This window comes from Meleagris gallopavo, chromosome 1 (assembly GCF_000146605.3).
Source record: "Meleagris gallopavo isolate NT-WF06-2002-E0010 breed Aviagen turkey brand Nicholas breeding stock chromosome 1, Turkey_5.1, whole genome shotgun sequence".
Taxonomy (NCBI): Eukaryota; Metazoa; Chordata; class Aves; order Galliformes; family Phasianidae; genus Meleagris; species Meleagris gallopavo.
The window spans coordinates 49,967,971-49,991,852 of NC_015011.2; the positions used below are offsets into that span (position 1 = coordinate 49,967,971).

General features: G+C 47.0%; 1 protein-coding gene across 2 annotated transcripts in view; it reads left to right on the plus strand.

Moving 5' to 3' along the window:
- CACNG2 (calcium voltage-gated channel auxiliary subunit gamma 2) overlaps nucleotides 1-23,529 on the plus strand; it is a 47,393-nt gene extending 23,864 nt beyond the window's left edge. For both annotated transcript variants that reach the window (XM_003202225.2, XM_010711602.1), the window contains 3 exons: nucleotides 19,623-19,706; nucleotides 22,525-22,665; nucleotides 22,974-23,529. In XM_003202225.2, the coding sequence (XP_003202273.1) occupies nucleotides 19,623-19,706; nucleotides 22,525-22,665; nucleotides 22,974-23,509 (761 nt within the window). In that variant the 3' untranslated portion in view covers nucleotides 23,510-23,529. The remainder of the gene's footprint in view (nucleotides 1-19,622; nucleotides 19,707-22,524; nucleotides 22,666-22,973) is intronic.
- The last annotated feature ends 353 nt before the right edge of the window (nucleotides 23,530-23,882 follow it).

Here is a 23,882-nt window from a genome sequence, read left to right on the forward strand (position 1 = left end):
TTTTTGTTTTCCAAAGAAATGCATTGCATTTTGACTGCTGGCACTGCTTCATCAGGATTTGTGGGTGGCCCATCCCTTGAAGTGCTCAAGGGCAGGTTGGATGGGACCCTGGGCAGCCTGACCTGACAGGTGGCAGTCCTGCCCATGGCAGGGGGTTGGATCTTTAAGATCCCTTCCAAACCAAACCATTCTGTGATTCTATGATTCTATGATTTCAGGAATCCCTTTTTCCTGCTTTGTGGATAGCACTTCTTACATGTGGTGGGCCCATGTTCATCCCAAGTCAAAAAAGTCACCTGTGGCCTAAATTGGAGTTCAGTTTCAGTCATTTTCTCTCATTTGGTTTCACTATTAAGTTGGAAATAATAATGCATTATAAATCTTAAGCCTGGATTTCCATCTCAAATGAACTCAAGGGCTTATCAGTTATGATAAGCCTTATCATCATGACCAGCCAATGGAGTGAATCTGCTGAAGCACTCAACCCTTCCCTCTGTTTAGACTCGTATGCATGCTTCTTTTTCTTTAATATATGATGCCCCGCAGATGTCTGTCAATATGCAGCTAGTCTGGGAAAGCCTGTTTTTCCCTATGCATGGTTTTAAATCTCATTCCTTTTCTCCTTGCAAGTTCTAGTTATAGCCCAAGTTCGGCAGCTGGATCCCATGACAGGATGAAATTTTACAGTTTCTCTGTAGGTATTTATAGTCCGGCCATTATCATGCCGTGTATGTATTTTAGTACTGGGTTTCCAGGCTTTGCGATGACATAACACTGACTTTCACCTCTGGTTGTGATTGCTTATAGACACCTTCCAATCACAGGGAACTTGATGTTGGGAAAGAAAAGGCAGTCAGACAGCTGTGTTAGTCAAGTTTGAGTTATAGGATGGTTGAAGCCTTTTGGTGGAAAGAGACCTCACAAAGTCCCTAATCAGGACCTCAGAGCAGGGTCAGTTATGAGGCCAGGCCAGTTTGCTTTGGACTTTATATAGCGAGAGTCAGGTTTGATATCATATCCCAGTAGAACTTCAAACAAATGCTGTATGTCACTAAAGAACAGTGATTCTCAAACTTCCAGAGGCATATGGCTGTTTAAAAATTAATACTTTGATTTTGTTGGTTTGTGCACCACATCTTTGAAACTTATCCCTGCTCCTTACTCTAGCAGCCCCCCTTATGTACTGATCCAAGACTGAAAACAGCCCATCTTAGATCTTAAACCAATATATGTTCCAAGACTTGCTGGGCCAGATTCTTGTAAGAAAGCCAAAAAAGGCATACTGTATGACTTCTCCTGAGTGATGCACAAAAGTATAGAGAAACAGATACACATCAAGACAGAGTCTTGTCATGTCTAATGGTACAGAACTGACTTCCTGAGGTTTCACACAGAAGATCAAGGAAATGTTCCAAAAAAGGCAGAGAGAGGCTGGAGATTGAAAAATGCAGTCTTTGTGATCTTCACTGCCAAGACCCATGAGAGTTCATGGGTGGACACCAGAGGTTGTGAATCCATGGAAACATCTCTTGTACATCTCTGGACCAGAAGGTGAAATCTCACACAGTTTATTTCTAATCCCTTGCAGTCAGATGCACGTGAGACTCTCCTCTTCTCTGGCCGTGAGTAGACTCCTCTTTGTGCGTCACCTCTTACATGAGTTGTGTATATTGCAGCAATTTATGTCTTTCAAAGTGAGCCTGGAGACATTTCCAACCATCAGGGTCATCGTCAGAGCCCTGGGACCAAGGGCAGGTGTCTGAACCCAGTGCAGCTCTCTTTGATTAGCTTGGGTGCTGCTGGATTTGGATTTCTGCACCAGGAGGCAATGAGCTGCTGATGGCAGGAGAGACAAGAAGAAAAATATCCTTGTGAAATTGCATTTGTTTGGCACTTTATGCAGGAAATTGACCAACAGCACAGAAGGTTTAGTAGTTTTGTAATGCAGTGCAAACTGGTCAGGAAAGGTTTAATAGCAACACCAACATACATAGCTATTTCAAAAAACTCTACTGTTTTTTTTCCCTGAATGTGATAAGGGCTCATAGTTCCTATGCACTGAGGATCTGCTGCTGTAAGTCCCAGGGCTGAAAACTGTGTCAGCCAGGACTGCTCAATAGTTCAATGGCCCAATGGACAAATGGGAGGACAAAAACACAGTAAAAAGCAATCTGAGACCACGTGACAGTCTGTCAGCCAATGCCATGGATCTGGAAAACCCTGGGTTGTAATTAGAAACAGTAAGCATTTCAGAAAGCAGTATCCCCTGCTGTGATACGTGTTAGATAAACACAGAAAAAGGCCCACTCTGGGTCAAGTTCAATCGAAGCAAACCCACAGCCAGAGAAACCTTCCCAAATTTTCGTTAGATCTCAGGAGGAAATTCTTTACTTAGAGAGTGGTGAGACACTGGCACAGGTTGCCCAGGAGCCGTGGGTGCCCCATCCATGGAGGTTCAAGGCCAGGTTGGATGGGGCTCTGGATAGCCTGAGCTGGGGGGAAGCAGCCCTGCCCACAGCAAGTGTTGGGGCTCAATGACCTTTAAGATCCCTTCCAACCGAATCCACTCTATGATTCCATGATTCTATGATTCCATGAATCCCACATCCCAGAGCACAGTGTCCAGCTGGGAGCGGAGGCTGTGTTGGAGATGGCTTCTCCACTCCCTGCTCAGAGCTCACAGCCAGAGGAACCCAGTCAAATGGCTTTGCAAACAGCCCCCAATCTGCGTGCTTATTTTCACTAGTACACCCTGTAGCACAGCGTCACAGCACTGCATATGGTAGATGAGCAGTTGGCGTTTTGTTGGGTCTGAAATGCAAGTGTTTTCAAGGGCTGCTTATCGGTTTTATAGCTAGCTTATAATCTATACGTTAGGCATGTAATGGTGTGCAGGAGCACGATTGATCCAGAGCTGGATGCGGTAGCACTGTCGGCTCTGTCAGTTCTCTTCTAAATGGTTCATCAGATGTTTGCAATGCCGGCTCCTTTACTACCTTGATTTACCCGCAGCCATGACTGCACTGCAGCCATTTCGCTGCATGCAACATCTGGGAATGAGCTCCAGGACTTCCCCACTCAGGAGCCGTTTGTCCAATGAGCCACGAGAGTGGTTTGGCTGGCTGGGATGGAGAAGATGGGAGCTTATAAGTAATAAAAATTCCGGCAAATCGTATACATTTGGCTGCATTCACAGCTTGAGCTAAGCGAATTGGAGGCAGTGTGAGCTGCTGTAATATGTCATTTTCTCCATCCTGCCGGCACATAACTCACACAACTTCAGCTATCTCTACCAACGCCAGACTCCCCTACGTCTGTCCCTTACTACCCAATAAGCCAGATAGCGATGTGGTGCTCATAATAGCACCTGCAAGGCTGCCCTGAGCCACAGCAAAAGCATTCCTAGAGCAGCCAAGGAAAGAAATGTAGCTGGGTAGACCAGTAATTGAGAAAGCTGATATATTTCTGCCAGGAGAAGGTAGCAATTCATACCCTCTACCTATCATTATCCTTAAGTATTGATTCCCCAGTCACATTTTCTTTGTTAAATGGCTTATTTCATCAAGGAGGGATTCTGCAGCTGCAGTCAAAGTGGGACTGAGCGCATGCATACATTTGGACTGCACAGTGTATGTGACCTGAATTTTGGAGTAGCCTCTAAGGCTATTCTCCTAATGAAATCTCGGTGTGCTGCGTCTCCCGCTGCTGGTTAACTCCCACCATCCAATGGGACTGTCAGGATCTGGTGTCTTACTTTGCAAAAATTATGTGGTGACCATCAGACACGTGAGGAGATGGATTTTAGTAAACAGCACGTTAAACATTTCTGTGTGATCGTTCAATTTACGTTAAACAAATTCGCTTCGATTGTGTTCCCACTCCATTTGAATCTGCCTTCTGTGAGTGTTCCAGCAACATATTTACTGGCATGGATTTTCACCCAAACAGCAACATTTAAGTGAACGCGTTTGTAAAAAGCAGATGTGGAAACTACAGTGAAACAGTATTTGCTATTAATGAGTTAAAGCCACTATCAAATTGTTACGGAAATGCTTGTTTGTTGGAAACTGAGAATTTACACACAATGATAATTGTTTCCAAATTGCTTTTTTTGGGGAGCAGTTTCTTTTTTGGGGGGAAGAAGCAATGGAAAGTAAAACATTTTCCATTTCCAGTTGATTGCATGGATTAAAAGTCATTCAGAATATGTGCCCAGTCAAAAAAAAAAAAAAAAAACTCTAAATTTTACATCTCATATACTTAAAGGAATGCTGGCAGAAACAGTTTAGCAAACAAATCAGAGGTTGAAGTGACCTTGTGTTGTCAAAAAACGTCAATCAACAAACAAATTAGGGGAAATTATGACTTTCCTCCAAAAAAGATTTAAAAACAGATGGGAGTAAGGATTAATTGTTTTGTGGGACTGAACATCTCCCAGGCTCTTCAAAAAAGAGAAAGATTTTCTACTGATCAGGCACAGAATCGTACTTTTACACTGCTTTTAAATCCTATCTTTTGTAACATTTGTTCTGTGCTGGAAGAATGTAGGTTGTCCTGTTTCACAGTGGAAAAATACAAGAATGAAGTTTTAAAAAACAATTGGAAGCAAATCTGAGATCAATTGAAATCAAGACAGAGAGAGAAGAGAGAGAAGAGAGAGAGTCCAGGCCAAAAAAGCAGAATTGAAAAAGATAGGTCAACAGCTGAAGCTGTGTGGGACCCTGAGGAAATTGGCACTGGCAGAGAAATGTGAGTAATGGCACAGACGGGAGCAAATCACTTTTGGAAACAAAGGAGAGGAATTTGAAAATTTGCCTCAAAATGCATGAGAAACAAAGAGTCTGAGATGAGCAGGCAAAGATGCAATACTGTTGTCTTCTTGTGCACACAATTTGGAAAAGTGTGGAGCAAGAAAGCTGCAAAGGTCAGACTGTACTGTAGACATGGGGACTGGTAGATCTGCAATTGGGACATAAGTAGGTTGGGAAAATGAGTTGAAAATTCAGAATAAACGTAGAATCATATAATGGTTTGGATTGGAAGGGACCTCAAAGTCTCACCAGCTCAGGCTGCCCAGGGCCTCACCCAACTTGTCCTTGACTGCCTCCAGACATGGTGCACCCAGAGCTTCCCTGAACAAAAATAAGGCCCAAGTTATGCCTAGCACACACAGATTAGATCTCAAAGAGGGATAGGACAGAAAGATGAATTTTCTGAGGCATTTTAGATTAAGAGGACCTATTCCAGCTGTGAGGTAGTTAACTGAGAAAAGCAGGTACAAATCCAGACGCTTTCTTATGCAAACAGTACTGCAGGTAAGCAGGGAAGAGCCAGTGAAGATATAAAAGATATGTGTATTTGAGCATTATTGACATAAAAGTGACTGGTAGAGCTCACAGGAATTTTCTTCTGAAACACATTTTTCATCTGTGAAGTCAGTCTGTTGAAGCTGGCTCTCTGCTGGAACATACTTTCTAGTCTCAGCGGAAAAGGTTGCTTAGATCTAAGATGGGATCACTAGTTAGGAGAGAAAGGGAAGAGGCAATCAAAAGAGCCAAGTAATTAGTTCATTCACCTAAAATAGAGAAAATCCAGGGTGAAGACTTTGCTGTATGAGAAGAAGAATTCTGAACCAATGTTTTCATAATTTTGACAGCAAGCCCAGCTGCTACAGTGCTACATCTTCTAGGGCAGGGTTTTCTCCCTTCCTCAGAGCACATATAAAAACAACTGAGGAGGTCTGGATATGTCACAACACAAACAGCAGATTTATCTTGAAACTTCTAGAATACCTAGCTGCTTTGCAATATCACCGCCTCTCCACCACTTAAGGCAGAAGAAGACCATGAAGCAGCAATATTCTCCTGCATGGAGCCTCTGGCTCTGATGCCAGAAGTAAATGAGTTCTGTGTGGTCATGATCAGGTAGTATACAACTGCATTTTCATAGCTGCTCATTTCTGAGTGCTCATCTCAGATATTTTGCACTTCCTGCTCTATTTGGTATTGTTCAAAGGTGCTGAAGACCTACTGCTCCCTTTCAAGTCCAACAGCAAAGCAATTAGGTTATTTCAGACAGGATTCCCAGAAATTGAGATGCATAAAATGAATGAACACATGAAAATATTGGCCCTAATATCTCTGTGACTCAGCTTTTCCATTTCTACAATGGAGAAAATGATGCTTACTGATTTTTCCAAATACTTCTGAGCTCTACAGATGTAAACCAGAATGGATGTTAAGTACGATAATCATTTTTATTAGAAAAATACATAAAAGATCATTTATTCCTGGAGAAGGAATCCCAGAACAGAAGAGGCATCTCTGTTTGAAGAAGTGCTTGAAAGTTGAGTAGCTGCTAAGAAACCAGAGTACCCTCATCCCTATAAATACCCTGAGAGGAATGGAGCGGGAAACCATTTCACAAAGCTGCCACAAGGTGAAAAAGAGATGGGTCCAGGCATCATTAGCAGCAAGGAGATCATTAGATTTCTGCACTACGGTCTGCATGAACCCACAGTGAAAGTGACTGAGGACAGTCATGTGGGAGAGATAAGAGGGAGTGACTCTCTTAAGCAGTCTATGAAGAATAAGAAGGATCTGGGTGCTTGTTAAATGGAAAGACGATGTCAGTGCAGGAGCCTGGGAGCACAGCAGATAATGGCTTATTTTCAAAGAGTTGAGCAGTTCACCAGAAGCTAAGGAATTACTGGAATCAGAAGTAAAGTAAAAAGACGGAGTAAGGAGATAGGCCTAAATGATGAGTGGTAACAGGGTCAAGAGAGGTGGTTGTTTTCTTGAGTGAATGAATTATGTCAGATGCTTCCATGGCCACAAAGAGAGTAGGAGGAGAGCCATGAGAAAGGTTCTGGAAAGAGAGATGTTAAGTCTAGGTGAGCTAAACCAGGGCAATCTGTGACTAAAAGACAAAAAAAAGTATATTGTACATGTCTGGAAAAAGACTAAGTGAGAACAACATGGGTGTTCTGGGAAGAACAGCAGAGTCTTAGAAATGAGGAGAAAGGGCTAATGGCAGCTAGAGAAATGAAGGAGGCATAGGAGCAGTACTACGCATAATGAACTGCCCTAAGTCTCCTGCAGGACACGGAGAAGGGGTTCATGCTGTCGTTCCCAAAGGTATAAGCCAAATGATTGAAAATCAGAGACTGGACAAAGTATCTTGAATAAGATCTTGAAGTGATGGATATTTTTTCTGCTCTTTAATGCAGCCAGTGTTGGACAGAAATGGAGATTATGCATTTCTGCAGGTATTGCCATAATAGACTGAGAGGAAAGGATTATACTGTTGTTATACAGCAGAGGAACATTAGTAGGCATGCAGGCAGAATGTTTGAAGGCAATCAAAAGTTCAGTGTGATCCTGAGATGAAGAGACAACAGAGAAGTGGTGCAAACCCAGGAAGGCAGCAGTGGGAAGGGATGGAAAAGTTGGGTTCATTAAGCAGAGTCTCAGAGGTCAGGAAGCTGAAGGAGAGAAACTGCATGGGGAGGAAGGAGAAGTAAATAGAGTACCATAGAATAATAAAACAAAGACTGTAAGAAATCTGAAGCATTGTAGAAGGTAAGAAAAAAGAAATTCACATGCAGGATGCTGTCTCAGGAGTGAAGGAGTGCTAAGCTGTTTAAAAAAAATAAATAGAGGAGGATCCACTTAGAGTTTCAGAAACTGAATCCATCACATTTCACAGCCTAGTGGTCCAGATGCTGTCCTTGCTCTCACAATGATCTAACTGAGCTTAAACCTAAAACCTGGTACCCAGGTCTGGCACATCCTGTCCCTGGCTGCCACGTGGAGGTGAATTCTATCCTCTTTCCATCTTCCATGGTGCACGTCCTTTAGCTCTTGTTTTCCACACATCTCGGGAAAAGAAACTGTTGTTCAGGGGCTGCTGTGAGATTTCTGCTCCTTCTGTCCCAGATGTTACCCTGAACAGAAGGTGGGAGATGGAGATTCTCCTGTAGGGGATCCACAGGGATGGGGAGGTTTCTTGTTTATGCTGTCAGTTCTGTCCTGCGGGGAGCACTCTTAGTTGGACATGATCCAGAGAAACTGCAATAAACAGCAGAGAGAGCAGCACTGATCTCCCCAGAACCCTGTAGAATGTGGAAATGGAGAGCTCTTGAGAATGAAGGCAACCGCACTGCCTTCCTCTCTGTAGTGCCCAACACCCGTGGGCCAGGATAGGAGATGTTCAGCCCCACAGTGCACCCACGGCCTCATCCCATCGCATGCAGACAGCGCTTTCCCTGTGACCGCCTCCTCCTGGGAATTATCGCTCCCGACGTGTGGGTGATTGATTAGGCAGGAGCAACCCAGAGGCAGTGCTGCAGTTATTCAGAGTAGATCACGAAAACACAAACCCACTCAATTCTGGGAGACGTAGAGGCCCAGCAGGACTGTAGGGTAGGCTTAAAACTCACACTGAAAGTCTAGTGCACAGCAGCATTATCTTTTCCTTACCTGCTGTTCCACTTGTGTCACTCTCTCTGCTTGAATCTCTGTGTTGACTCCCAGCCTCCTTCGACATCAAAGTTCAGCTCCTCACTTCATTTCCAGGGCCTCACGTGGCTCTGATGGGGCTCGGTTCCTTTTGTCCCCTACTCTACCCTGTGCTGACCCACATCTCCCACTCCTCAGCCGCTTCACATCCCTAAAGCCATAGCTCTGCTCCTCTTTCCCCCTCTCAAGCCCAGCCTTGGCCACTTCCCTGCCACCCACCCTCAGGGCTCATTCAGTGCAGCTGGTCTTCCTTTGCTAATGACTTCCAAATCTCCTGTGTCCTTGGCAAGCGTTTCCCCTTCTGACTATTAACTTTGTTTACTACATTGCATCTTCAGAATGAGGAATGATTCAGAGATACCCAGCTAAAGCCAGGAGCAAACAAGACATGAACATGCAGTGGTTTAGCTTGTGACATTTCTCAGATGCTTCCTCATTCCAGCCTGCACATCTCAGACCTAATCACGTTCCCAGTGATTTCCCATTGGTCTTACAAGTAGCAGGATCCAGGCTTCGTGGATGCAGCCCAAAGGCCTGAGTGCTGGGAGCCCCTTTTGGAAGAGTTGAGCTGGTGCCCCAAAGGTCAGGGTCTTTGTATAATGAAACTTTAGGGCAAGAGTCTGCCTTTGTAGCTGCCAGTAAAGTGCCATGTACACATGAAGGCATTTGGAAATACATAACGCTTCATGGTACAAGTAGACAGCATTAGCAGGGAAAGGCTTTCCCCTCCCACTCACCCTTTGTCTATCTGCTCCTTTCCCGTTGTCAAAATTTAGCATCCTTCACTGAGAGACTCAGTTTTGTTCTGATGCTTGGAAAGCATCCAGTCCCAGCTTGCACGCTGCTCTGCCAGTCTCCACAGGTATTCTGTACACAGGGCTTCCAGCTAGTCAAGAAATGCTCTATCTTCTCCCCTCCCTGCTGGGGAATCTCCAAGCACCAGGGTTGTTACAGAATCCTGGTGGCTGGGCAAAGCCAAGCATTCTTGCTGTGATGTATTAACCCCCTCCGCTTTGTTCCACATCAGCAAGCACATTGCAGCAGAAACTCAGAGGCTGGCCATAGAGAAGTATTTGCATGGTTAGGTCTTAGTTTGGCCACATCTCATTCTGATATTCACTAGAAGTGTTCCAGGAAAGACAGTTTGAGCCAGAGAGAGATTCATAGAGGAAAGAGGGAGACTAGGTGGGACAACAACAACAACAACAACAACAACAAGAAAGATTTTTCTAGACCAAAACCATGAGTTTGATGTACTGAAAATGTCAGTAAGCTGACAGTTCAGGCATTCACCTCATTCATCTGGAATTCAGGTGATCAAGTCACAGTCTCTGTAACCCTCAAAGAAATTTCCTCTGAAAAACCCTGACCACCTGCTAGAGAGAAAGGCTTTCTGCTGCAGCTGTAGCACAAGGAAAAAAATAAAAAAGGGTTTACTCATGGAAAGGCAAACACAAAGTGAGGCTGAAACGCTGCAGTTCTTTGATCTTGGCACACGTCCTGACAGGCAGCTCCAGCACAAAGATAAGATCACGAGGGTAAGATCTGAGGTGCAGCACAGCATTTTAAGGCTCTGTTGCTTCTCATACTGCTGTCAGTGCAGCAGTCAATTAGAAAGTGGGGAAGGGGCTGGAATTTCAGCTCAGTGTTTCTAGAAAGAACTGAGAATTTTTCCAGGGGAAAATGGGCAAGCCTGGAGGAGGTTTTGGCAGCCTCCAGGAGACAAACTCTGATTTTGCAGGTTTCATAGCAAGCTTCAGATCCAAGACCTACCTTACCCAACATATGGGGCAGACAGAGAGGTGCAGTTTGGGGCAAGAAGCTCTGATGGGTACATCTCCAGAGAATCTGATCCCAGCCACATGAAGTGTTCTATGATAGTATTCTATGATAGCTGGCTCAGACATGATTCAAAACCCTGAAACGGCCCTTCAGGTTTCTAACTGAGTGTAACGGGACCAGGTCATGTTAGAAATGATATTCCCCAGTCTGGTACTGTGAGTAAATTTTATCCTGTTATGAATAGCCTCCTCCCCAGGACGCAAGAGCAGTGTTACGTGTAGCAAAGTGGAAAATGCTTCAGAGATTAGCCCTAGCAGTAGATCCAGACTCTTTCGTAATGAATTAGTGTGTTCAATGAATGAAAAAATATTGGTGCAGCAGCACAGCTTGCAGTCAAGCTTCAAAGGGGTTCTGATGGCTGAGCAGCCCTACCTGCTCTAGTCGTGCCACAGGGGCTTTAACGCTCATCCTTCACAGCCTCCCATCTGCTTGCTCCTTTCCAAATCATCCTCCCCTCTCTGGCCTCCACTCACCTTTCTTGCAGGCATCATCCCTAAATCTGGCACACTTCTGCCCTCCGTGGATTTCATTTTAAAAGCAAGCATAAACTTAACAGGATACAGGCGCATGCACACCCATAAATGTCTCATGATCGTGTGCTGCTATAAACCTCCCTCTTCCAAACACCCTGCTGGCACTGTTTGCTTGTTAAATAACCCCAGTGCTGTGCTTAAGTCTAACTTTTGTTACAGGCACTTCAGGAGAGGGCCAAGGCACTTTGTCTCCTTGTAAAGCACCAGGGTATCTGCAACTCAGGAGAAATAATAATAATAAAATTATTAACGTTCTAATAGCAGCCTCCGAAAGCTAACACTGCTGGTGAGGGTTGGCATTTGTTTTCTCTAGCTGCATAACGAAGGGACCTGAAATTAAATCTGTGCAATACCTCCTCCGACATCTGGTGTTTGATGTAGATTAGGATCACCTAGTCAGAGCAGCACTCACTCACCTGGTGATGTCGGGAGCTGTGGCACAGCTGAATGCCATGCTTTGGTGTAATACCTCATTCAGCTCCACATGGTGTAAGCTATGCTTGCTAGCACTTTTTTGACTGGGGAAAGGGCTGCAATGAGGGCTATTCCCAGCAAGGGGACATTGCCGGGGTGGGAGGTTCCCTCTTCAGCCATTGGAGACCAATAGCTTTGTCCCCAGCTGCTGGCAAGAATGGGGTTGCTGTGTATCACATCTGCCCCATTCTCCCCCTGGTTTCTTTATTGCTTTGGGGGCATTAGCTTCCTGAAGGAACAGCAAAATCCCCAGTGCACTTTATCTTAAAGGGATTAGAGATGCTCCCTGTCTGGGCGCAGCCTGGGTAAGCTCAGTAAGCGCATAATGGCAGCTGCGCTCATGTGCGACAGCCCCGCACTGGGGGACATTCCTCAGCCTTGCGTGAAGGACTCTGGGTTCCCCCAGTGTCAGATATGCTGGAGGAAAGCCAGCCCTGCCCTTGCTCTGCTTTCTTGCCTAAAACCATCTCCGTACTTGCCTCCTAGCCAAAAGAGGGTTTGCATGCCCAGCAAAGCCAATCACCCCAAGTCTTGCGACTGTGGCTGATCTCCTAGTTTTCACTATAGATATCAATTGCTGAGCACACGGGATGGGATCTTACCAAGCCCTGGAGGGGCTTACAGAGGGGCAGCAGTGCCAAAAGGGCAGAGGATGTGGAGGATGGAGCAAAAGCTGCTGTTGTCCTTGGCTTTCTCCACTCTCTGGATTATTTCCCTGGGGTACTCGGATGTTTTTATTATTAATAACTAATTTTTATCTAGCACTTTGCATCCTGAAGGACCCTAAAGCGCACCACATACTTCATAAGCTAATTGCCAGCTGAGCCTAATTCCTCACTCAGTTGTGACCATATCTGCTGAAGGAGCAGCTCAGGGTCACACTGGGTTTGCACCAGTTCAGCCGAGGACAGCCTCTCCCTATAGATCCAGCAGGATATGTCAGAGATAAATGCAGCGTAGGGTTGGAGGTGAAAAATTTGAGTTGCCTTTTCTCCTCCTTCATAATTTAAAAATGACTAATGAAATGGTGGTCACAAAGCCTTCTGACCATGGCACTGCAATTGTGAGTGTTGGTATCTGTGTGCCGTGACTTCCAATCACCCCTAGAGTTATGATCTCACCACCCACCCAAAACATGACCTTCCGGGGCAAACCTGGCCCTGTCCTCCAATGTATACACACAGATCAGCACCGTAGCTTTGTCCGGGGAGAAAATGCAACCCCAGCAGACGAGGTGAACCATAAATCTTCTGCCGCAAGGATTTCCTCTGTGTGCTTCTGGGGAGGACCAGGCTGAGCTGAGCTGTGTGCTTTCAGTTCAGGTTGGAGGCTGTTCAGTGCCTACGTCCCCATCAGCTGGGATGATGTTTACACATTCTGCTTACTGAGAGTTTGATGTTGTATCCCTGTATGTAAAAACTGTCCTAGTTGCAATATTGCTGCCATAACAAAGGGGGAAAAAAAAAAAAAAAAAAAGAAGCCACAGCTCTTAAACACTCCCTCCATCCCATCCACTCCTTTCCCCCCAGGCTTCTATTAGTATCTCCCTTCCCCTGACATCTGGATGTGCCGCCGCAGCTTGGGATTGCCTGTGGTAGCGGTGGAGCAGCTCCTCTCCTCCCACACCTTATGCACATCATTTCTCTCTCACTGCAGATAATTGCATCACCCTTCCTGTCACTCGGCTCACAGTTGTAGTGTCACATTTGACTCATTTTCCATACACACACAAATGTTCTTGCTACAAATTGCCAGTTTGAGTTTGGCTGTGTTTCTTTTTTTTTTTCTTCCCGAATATCTCAATTTCTTTCATTTGCCCTTTCTGTTTCGTCAGGACTTCTCTCTATGCCCTGACCATCCTCTGCTTTCATTCTTCCACCTTTCACCTGGCAGCACTGGTGCTGCAGTTGTGCTCTGGGAGGTTAAATCCCAACACGGCACTGCAACATCCAAGCTCAGATACTTAAAAACCCTTTTCTCAATCCCTTTTCTGGTTCTCAGCTCATATGCAGACCTGTTTTGCCTCTTCTTAAATGGAAAAGGCAGTAACTTCTACCAGCTCAGCTGACATACCTTGAAGACCCAGTGGCAGGTCTTGTACACGTGGAAGTTCACAAGGTTTTGTGCACCAGTCTCTGCAGAATTAGTTCCTAAACAATTTGTTGAGGAATCAGAGACGCTGTCAGTGCTTTACACGTCCATCAAACCACAAAGGAAAACAACAGCAAGAGAAACTCAAATGCCTTCATTGATGTGTCGACATGAAATCACAACATGCAATTGCTGTATATGTAGATGTAAAACTGTTTTCAATTCCAGCTGGGAAATGCAAGAAATACAACATTAGGAGGAGTGAGCTTACCCATAGCTTTAGCTAAGCCTACAACGTTTTTTCTGCTTATTACTGTTTTTAGAAGAAATTCAGCTCAGGTTTGATTCTGGCAACGTCTAGAAAATAGAGGCAATTGATTACCAGGGGAAATGCTTGTACTGAATGTATGCAAAAAAAAGAGAAGGATTTTTTGAATGACTTTTATTATTGCTGTGTTAGGTTTTTTAATTTGTAACTTGGACAGATGTCTAGCAGTGCCTGAAAACCAGCCACCCGCAATGCTTTAGCTTATAAAGCTCAAACGTGCTGGATTTGTCTCTGCACCAAAACGCCTTCCAGAGCCTTTGCCCAGTTCCTCAGCCAATTCCCCTCTCTGCTGTGACAAAGCAGGGGAAATTCCAAGCAGTGGCATGAGCGCTCTTGAGAATTACAAGCCTATAACAAGAAGGTGCTTATAAATGGAAATCTTTGGATATTCTTAAGTATAGGTTTTGCTCCTGTTGCACCGCCCTCCACAGAGGCCGTGGAGTGGGAAGAGGAGGCAGGGAGGCCTGGTGCCCAGGAGGAGACTCAGCACCATGAGGCCATGATGGGAACCTGGCTCTGTTCACCCTTTCGTCTCTGGTGCTGGTGTCTCACTTTTTCCTCCCCTGCCCACCTGTGTCAGTGCTTCTATTTCCATCTATGAACTGCCTCCCAACCCGAGTCATCCCCCCAGAATTGCTCCTGTCAGGCTGCTAACTGCTGCAGTGTTGGTCATGGCTAATGCAGTGCGATATAGCCCTTCCTTCAGGCTCCTCAAGGCACTGTAAGGCAGAGTTTGTACCATTATACTGCAGAAAAACCTCTTTATTATCTGATCCTTAGCAGCAGCTGTAATAAACACGATTATTAATGATAAGGTGAGGAGAGCTGATATAATGGTTCTCCCTCGTAGGCAGGGGGGATATTCTTTAATAACTGTAAGATCAATTTCTATTTTGCATCAGTCCTTTTACAGTTTTCTTTGCCCACAATATCTGAATGATTTCCAGTGGCACATTAAGTGATGGGGCTTGATATCAGTCACATGTGGTTTGTTCTTTTATCCTCTCCCCAGGGAGAGAATTATGTATGCAGCATACTGGTTATGTTGCTAGGGTTTTGTTGGTTTTTTGTTTAACATATGCACTGCTGCACGTTTATGCTGGGGAAGGCCACATCAAAGCAGGCACGCTGCATTTACATGAGAAGGTGATGAGGTTTCTGATGGCCCTTACTTCCCAGAGGATCTCCAGTATTTCCCCACGCTAAGCCCTGCAGACTCCATTTCCCACCCCACTGGTGTCACAGCACCATTTTGGGACAATGATGGCAAACTTTCTCTCCTGGCTTGCAAATCCTTTGGCAATACTTGTAAAGCTCACATACCAGCAGTTTGCCATACAGCACTGGAATTTGTCCTCCAAGTTCTGAGCTTCGCCACCTGGTTCCGAAGAGAATAATCTCAGAAATAGAATCTTGGAGCAGAAAGAAATGTTCGAGCTCTGTGTCCTCCCTCCTGCCTTTCCTGTGCCGTTTTCCTCATTTCTTTCATGGACAAATAGTAAATATCAATTTAATCTGCAATGACAATTACTTCTAAGGGAGGAATCACAAGTGTGGATTTGGGAGGTCTTTCACGTGGGCACAGCCTTCGTGTTCATCTGAGAGAAGGTCACATCAAGGAGGAGCACGTTATGTTTGAACTGAAAAGTGAAGAGAAATATCTGGCCCAAACAGCTCCAGTGTCTGATCTCCTTCATGTTTCTAATACAGATATCCTCAGGCTGTTTCCCCAAGGCAGGGAAATACCGTTATTTGCTCTGTCTGTGACAGAAGAGTGGGGTTAAGTGACTTGCTAAAATGATACAGGAAATGTGTGGAGGTGCTGAATCCTTGGCTAACACTGAGCCATCATTCTGAGCTTTTAGAGACAACAGCTATATCCAGCCACCTTTATTTATTTCTCCAGAAGCCACCATGCCAAAACCTCTGCTAAATTAGAGAGGGAGGCTAAAGGAAAGCTTTCAGCAGATTGCTTTTTTCCGTAAATGGAAATACCACAAATCATTCTGGGAAAAACAGGTCTTTCTGTTCTCTTCCCTCTTTGTCTGCCTCTCTCCTTTTGGATGTCTCTCCCTCTGGCTCCCAGTTTTCAGATGTACAGTGCTGACCATCTAAAAGCATTCCCTTCTCCCTGTGGGAAGGGAGCAGCTTTGTATTCTTCGGAACTTACTATTTGCCAACGGATTGCACTCCGCAGGCAGGCGAGACTTCTGAAAAAGTCAGGGCTGCACAAAGCAGCACAAAAATAAACCGTGCCATCAACAGCACTGAGCCAGGTTCCCATCAGGGGTAACTTGGTCCGGCTCGCGCTGCAGCAGAGCCGGCAGCTGCCAGCTGCCCTGCATAGACAGCATGTACCCAAACGATGGCTGGCCGCCTTGCAGGAGGTCTCTCTGAGACCAAGTACTCAGTCAGTGCTGATGTTTATGCGTTTTAGACGTTCAGTCCCTCTTGGCGCTGAATGTGTCAAGAGTGCAAAGTTCTGCCTCTGCTCCCAAGCTTTCCAAAGCTTGGGCAGGTAAACGCTGGGGGTCTGACTGAAGGACACCCAGCAGCATCTTGGAGGATGCTCTGGAATATTGCCACGGTGTCAGAAGGCTGAGGGCCAGAATTAGGGGTGTTTTCCATGGACCTGGGCATTCACACCCTTTTGGCCCTGAGACAAGTCAGAGCTCTTCCCCTGCTGCTCTGCACATCCAAAATCAGGCTGCCCCAGGAGTCCCACAGCAACATATTGGGTGGAAGGAGGTGGCTGAAGAGAATGAGACTGAGAAATGGGAGGAGGATCTGGAGGGGAGAACTGGAAGCTGGAAGAGCTGCAGTGAGAGGGTGGAAATGCGTAGCTTGAGTTTCTCGTGGGCTTGCAAAGTCACAGTGCTCAACACCTGTTTGGGGTTCACAGCATGAAATAGTTCATCAGGAAGAATGGGAAGGGCAAAAGGACATGAGTATGAATGAGGATACATCATTCCTCTCTCCTTAAAGGGGTCCCAGAGTTCTGCACATCCTCCAAAATAGAGATGTGCTCATGCACAGGCATTCAGAGGTACTAACTGTGGTGTGGAACATGGTTCTTCCTTCCCTGGCTTTGCAAACGACATGTGCGGAATGGGAGAAAGGCCTTCTGTCAGACCTCTGAAACACTGATGAGCTTTTCTAAACCCTCCCGACAAGTGGCTGAGGGGCTTCCACTGGCACAGGAGCCGGGGAGGCTGTCCCACCATCCCAGCAGGCCACAGATGTCCAGGATAGGATTGCCAAGCTGCCTTGGCATGAGAGGCGACTTCTCCACATTGAGCTGATTTCTCAGCCGTCGCATCTGCCCTGAGAACACACACAGCCTGTGACAGCCGTGCAGCCACCCTGTGCCTTCTGGAGGAGTGCAAGGCAGAGCAGTGCTGTCCCCCCATCTCATGGGGTGGGTCTCCAAGGTAGAGATAAGAAATGGTTTCAGCAGCATGCCTGTGGCAGAATAGAAATTGAATCTTGTTCTCTCCTATTCCCAGTCACCACGTTAATGACCTAAATTCTGCATCCTTTCTCCATCCATTGCCCAGATGAGCTAGGAGGCATTGGAGGAGAAGCCGTGGCAGCACAGGCAAGCATCTGTCTTCTGGGGCCACAGCTCCATGCTGGTATCACAGATAGCAGCAACTCAATGGGACCAGCGCTGCCCACGCTGCCCTCATCAACACCAATGGGACTGAACCAGGACCAAACCAGAGCAGCACATTGTCCCAGGGTGAAAAGCAGCTCCTCAGTGCCACAGCATTTTAAGCAAGCAGGGTTGGACAGCCCAATGGCCAAACACCCTGATGAGCATCAGCAGCAGCACACTTTGAACATCCAGCACTGGGAGCAGGTTTTCAAAGAGCCTGCCTGTCCACTTGCCTCGTACTGTGTGGGCAAGTAGCAGGTGAGAGTGTAGTGGGGAAATTTGCTTGGCTGTGGATCTTTCCCTCCAGGAGAGCCATGGCTGAGAAGCAGACACTTAAGGTAACTGCATTGTGGAAGGATGATTAATAACTTAAAACCCATGGGTTAGATGTGGGAATAACACTTCAGAGATACATGGAGAGGCTTTGTTCCTACTTTCTCCTCCTAGTGCTTACCTTTTACACACACTCCACTGTGACTAGCCTCTTCTTGGAAGCTCCTTGAACTAACAGCAAAGGGTGATAGGTATCTCACAAGTACCAGGCAAAAACTGACAGGACCCAGAAGAGCCAAGAATAGGGGCTGACCCAGAGAAACTTCAGTCTGTGCAATCTCCCAAAGCTTGTCCCAGCAAGGCTTTGCCTGGAGAAAAACCCAGAGAGAATCATCTGTGTTTCTACATATTCCCAAATACCTGAGAGATCACTGGAAATCATCTGGAACTAATCTTCCGAGACATGACTCAGGAACCTGACATGGTGCCTGAGGTCTCAGTCTGGCAAGAGTTAGCCTGGAAGAGCTCTAGGTTCCTCACAAACAACCCTTCCTGGAGGCAACATCTATAGTTGTGGTAGCTTCAAAATCCCCTGCCCTGCACACCCAGCTGGTACCATGGCTGGGCAAGGATGGCAGAGCAGGTTTCTCAGGTTGCAACAAAACTTGTCATTCTCAGCATTCAGGTTGTAAAGTCCCCTGCTGAGGGCTCAGTCAGTTTGAAACACTGATGGCTGATCTACAGCTAGGGGGCCCCCTGGGACTGCCATGCCTAGCCATGCACCCACTTGGGTACTGTGGTCCTCCTTCCCAAAGAGCCCTGTACCAACATGAACAACCAGGTGCCTCAATATGCAATCAATGTCCAGTCAAACAATGGCCATGATGATGACTATGCTCAAAGATTACCAATCTGCTGTGGTATTGCTGATTTCAAGAGGAGAGTGACACAAACGTTGAAAAGAAGAGACTGGTAGAAATCTCAGATGATGATGGACTGTGAAGATCTCTCTGGCCTTCTGGTGAGATGGGTTTGCTGGTCATAGAGTGCGTGAAAGAGGGTGCCCCGTGGCTAAAGATGAGAGGCTGGTAGAAGCACCTGTATGGGGGATTTTCACCAGCCTGGTGAATGTGTGGGTGGCCCAGATTCTCAACCACAGCAGAAGATTTGGTTCCTCCAGCACATGGGGTCCTTGGCTGCAGGGCTGCACCCCAACACTCATGCTGAACTTCTTGCAGGCTTAATCTGTGAGCAGACGTAAGAGGAGGCCTGCTAAAGGCACACAAAGCAAGCAGTCATACGAAGCAAGTAGATTAGGAGCTTTTGTTCTTCTCATACAACAGCGGAACAATGGAACATATCCCGCCAGTGAAATGAATAGGTATAGCAAATTCACAGCAGAGGAAAACAAACACTTCTCTGCACAAATACAATCAGCCCTCTGTACGCAACACCACTGGAATTCACCGAGGCTATGCCAGGTGAAATTCAAGGGGAGAATTGGACTCTCTGTAACTATGCAAAGACCTGAAGTTGCTTCAGTTGATGCCAACAGAAGGGATGCTAACCCATGAGTTTTGCCATCTGTGACTCCAGTTCCACCTCCTACAGAGGTGGGACAGACCTCTTGTCCACGCATGGCCAAAACCTCCAGTGCTGCCAAATCCCAGAGCAAGGGATACTGGGCCAAGTAGACATCAGTCTGTATCTGGCCCGTGTACCTGTGCAAAGAAGAGGGAGATGGGTGTGTGAGCATGTGAGGAGAGCAGCTAATGGTCCCCATGTGAGTGTGCATGCTGCCTGGGAGAGAGGAAGGGAGGGAGTAAGGAGCAACACAGAGGGCAGTTGCTCCTTCAAGGAGGTTGCTGGTGTCTCATTTGTTCTTTTTTTCTCTTGTTCCCTAGGGAATTTTAAAGGTCTGTGTAAGCAAATCGATCACTTCCCTGAGGATGCAGATTATGAAGCCGATACAGCAGAATATTTCCTCCGTAAGTCCACAGGCTCTTTTCCCTGAAACTGCTCATAGGTGCTGTCATCGGGTGCCTTTTGCTCTCTGAAAACAGTGCAGTGTAGATCCTGGATCCTGTGGAGCTCAGGGGGCAGAGGGAGGGACGGCTGTGAGAGGTGGGCAGGGGCCCCCCAGATCCACTGAGTCTTTGCATCTGGCAGCAGTCTCACCTCCCTGGGACCTGCCATTGAGACAGGTCGTGTCATGACAACCAATGGCATTTCTTATTAGCAGCAATTCATTGTGATATAAACCCAGAGTCTTCTAACCCAAATGTATCAGAGTTTGGCACATGACAATAGCAGTTGCTGAGCCCCTCTCCTGTGGGCAGGATGTGTGGGGACAGAGGAGGGCTGCAGGGGCCATTCTTCATAGTTGCAGCTGATTCTACAGCCAAATCCTGGGCACAGGAACACCGGAGCTCCCCTCTGTATCACTGACCTAACTCAAGCATCCTCTCTGTCCAAACATGCCCACCTCACATAGAACAAGGTTGTACTTCCTCACCTCATACTGTGATTGCATCAGATCTAAGAAATTTGCTGGACTGCAGTGAATGGAGACACACATTTCTCTCTTGTTCCACCTCTCTCCAAACACTGTGTTTCTATAGAGCAGACCCACAGCACACATCACTCCAGCTGGCAATGAGCCACCACTTCCTCCTACCCTGAGAGCTCAGCTGAACAGGAGTCACTCCCCCTCCCAGGTCTCCCCCATTGCCTTCTTTTCCACGCTCTGCACACTCACAGCATCTTTTGGCACCATGAGAAGAGATCTTCTCCATTCAGGAATCTGAGATGAGATTTTGACCTCCCAAGGTGAAGCACCAGAGGTCTCCAAAGACCAGCAGCATATCAGAGCTGCTCCTTGTCAGCCAGCTGTGCTGGAAGCCAGATGTGGAGACCCAGCCCTGCAGCAGAGATGAGAGAGAGAATTTAGACTCTGAAAAGCTCATTCGCATGTGAAAAGAGATGGCTCTTACTGTTTGCATGGTTGTTTGGGAGTGAGGAAACTGCAAGCATCCTCTGCACTTCAGGAAGGAGAGCTGGGGGAAGGCAATGAGCATCCCAAGAGTTGTGGATCCATTCTCTCAGAGGGAACAAGACCCACATGCAAAATCTAGCCAATGCCAGGACCTGAGAGTGTTCTAAGACAGAACATTTTTGGAAAATTAGATTCAAAGTGGGATTTGGCCACTTAGTTAAGGACTCCTGAGGTCTCTCCTTGAGCAAGTTGGGCTTCTGCTGCCTGGCTGCATAAGGACCCCACCAAGCAGCCTCTTCCCCAAGCCTTCTGCCAAATTGAGTCCATGGATGCTCTGCATGGGCGATGCCTGGTGGTGCTAGCAAGGGCAGCTAGGAGGGTATTCATTGTTATCAACTTAAGTGATCCCTTCGGTTCAAGCACCACGATAATCATGGGACAGTGCCCATGGACCATCTAGAAGGGCTCAGACTTGATGCCTATCAGACATGTTCAGAAGGTATCTCATGTGTCTGGGAATTAAACATCTATTAGAGAGGAAGCAGCAGCATCCCTATGTTCACTTGCTAACATGAAGTTAGAAAATAGGCAGATGCTATGAGCATCCAAATATCATCATAAATCCTTTTGTCTTTAGCCCCAAGGATCCAGAAAACCAGATGAAACCCTGCCCCTCTCTTGCTTCCTTGGTCCTTCCAAGGAGTGGGAAGCAGGGCCTACCCTCACACTTCTTACGCTGCCTGCAGCTCCTCACATCAGCTGGCACATTATGGTTCTCCCAGCATGTGGGAATTTCTAAAATAAGACCCAGTTAAAACTGATAAGGTCAGAGCAGGGTTGCAAGCATCCCTCTAGAAACCTTCCAAACAGAGGATGCTTGCTTGATATTTGCTCACCTCCATTTAGCTTCACCTTGTTGAATTCTGCCTTGCCTTCCAGAAGCTATTAAGATGGTTATTATCACTCTCCTGTTCCCTGAATCTCAGCCAAGGAGAGATGGAAAGCAAGCAAGAGGTTTGTCCCTGCTTATTGCATTCTCAACACACCGGCAGGGGGCTTGACCCCCCACTCAAAGAGACCATTTCTTCTGCCTGCTAGGACTCAAACACGAGCAGGGTCTTTGAAAAAAGTCTACTCTTGCACCAGAAAAGTCCCACTTTTGGGACTGAAGGGCTGGATTTGATGATCCTTATGGATTCCTTCCAACTTGGGATATTCTATGATTCCGTGATTTGCTTCAGGAGGGTCCATTCCTGTAGGCAAGGAGTGTTTGGCTTTCATCCCTCTTTCCCAATCTTTGCTCCACAAGCAGAATCGCACCAGCTCGTCTGATACCTTTCTTTAGCAAGCAAGGCTTCATTTCACGCTTTACAGATTACTTCCTCTTGGGAAGAGAGGAGGGAAGCCCTTCTCAGTAAAAAAACACAAACAGTGCCAACACAAACCAATGCAGTCTGCCTGAATACACGGGAGTTTTCCCCCAGAGCTCTAGGGTTCATTGTGCATCTGCGTGCATCGGTGTCATTGCCCTCTGCCAGCTGAGCTATCCACTATTGACCAATGGCGTGTGTATGGAGCTGGCACATGCACACCCACCCCTGTCCTCTGGAACAAGCCCAGTTCTTTCATCATCAGCATCTTCGGACACACTTTGTCTCTCTTCTCACTCCCTTTTTACTCCTCCATGAATTACTCCGACTCCTCCAAGTCATGCCCTCTGGTCCCCTCGCCCCATGTTGCTGCCACAGCCCTGATTCTTCTCTCTGACACGCGTATTGTTGTCTCTGCCCCTCTTCCTCTCTCCTCCGCAGGGGCTGTTAGAGCCTCTAGTATTTTTCCGATCCTGAGTGTGATTCTGCTTTTCATGGGTGGACTCTGCATTGCAGCCAGCGAGTTCTACAAAACTCGACACAACATCATCCTTAGTGCCGGCATCTTCTTCGTGTCTGCAGGTAATGGGACATGTGTGGGCGGGGCTCAGGGGTAAAGGAGGGCTGCTTTTCCAACCTGGGATGAAGGCAACACCCTGAGGAAGCCTCTCCGTCTGCCACATAAGGAGGGAGGATCCTCATAGCTGGTGGCTTTGGGGGGCCATCAGGGTGTGGGGGACGCAGGAGCAAGGGCTTGCCCAGGAAAAGCTGCAATGGAGACCAGCAGGTAGGTATGGGACCCCATTACCCCTCCTGGCAGCAGGAGGGCAGGAGTCTCATCCCACGGCCACCACCACGTGTTGTCCTCCTGACGGCTGCCTCTCCCCCAGGTCTGAGTAATATAATTGGGATCATCGTATACATATCAGCCAACGCTGGAGACCCCTCGAAGAGCGACTCCAAGAAGAACAGCTACTCCTACGGCTGGTCCTTCTACTTTGGGGCCCTGTCCTTCATTATAGCCGAGATGGTGGGAGTGCTGGCCGTCCACATGTTCATTGACCGGCACAAACAGCTGCGCGCCAACGCTCGCGCCACGGACTACCTCCAGTCCTCCGCCATCACCCGCATCCCCAGCTACCGGTACCGCTACCAGAGACGCAGCCGTTCCAGCTCCCGCTCCACCGAGCCTTCACACTCCAGGGATGCCTCTCCCGTCGGGATCAAAGGGTTCAACACCCTTCCATCAACAGAGATCTCGATGTACACCCTGAGCAGGGACCCGCTGAAGGCCACCACCACCCCTACCGCTACCTACAACTCCGACAGGGATAACAGCTTCCTCCAGGTTCACAACTGTATCCAGAAGGAGAACAAGGACTCGATCCACACCAACACAGCCAACCGCCGGACCACCCCGGTATGAAGCCGCCGCCAGGAGCTGCAAGTGGGAAGGGGAGGCAGGAGGACGGGGTGGGGGACGGGGGGGGTGGGCTGGGGGGTGAGGGCAAAGGGGGTGGCAGGGTGGGAGGAGGTGTGAGTGCCCCGAGGTGGGCCCTCGCAATCGCAAAAATAACAAACAAACAAACAACAAAAAACATAGAGAGAAAAGTGTAAAAAAGAAAAAAAAAAGCATTAAAAAAAAACCACGCGCGAAAATAAGAAATAAAATATGGAGTGACCGGCGAGCAAAGAGATAAGCAGACAAACGAGCACGTGAACACAAAGCAAACGTACAGCGAGCAAACAAAATACAAAAGGAAACGTGAGGGAAGAAACAACAGAGAAAAAAAAAAAAA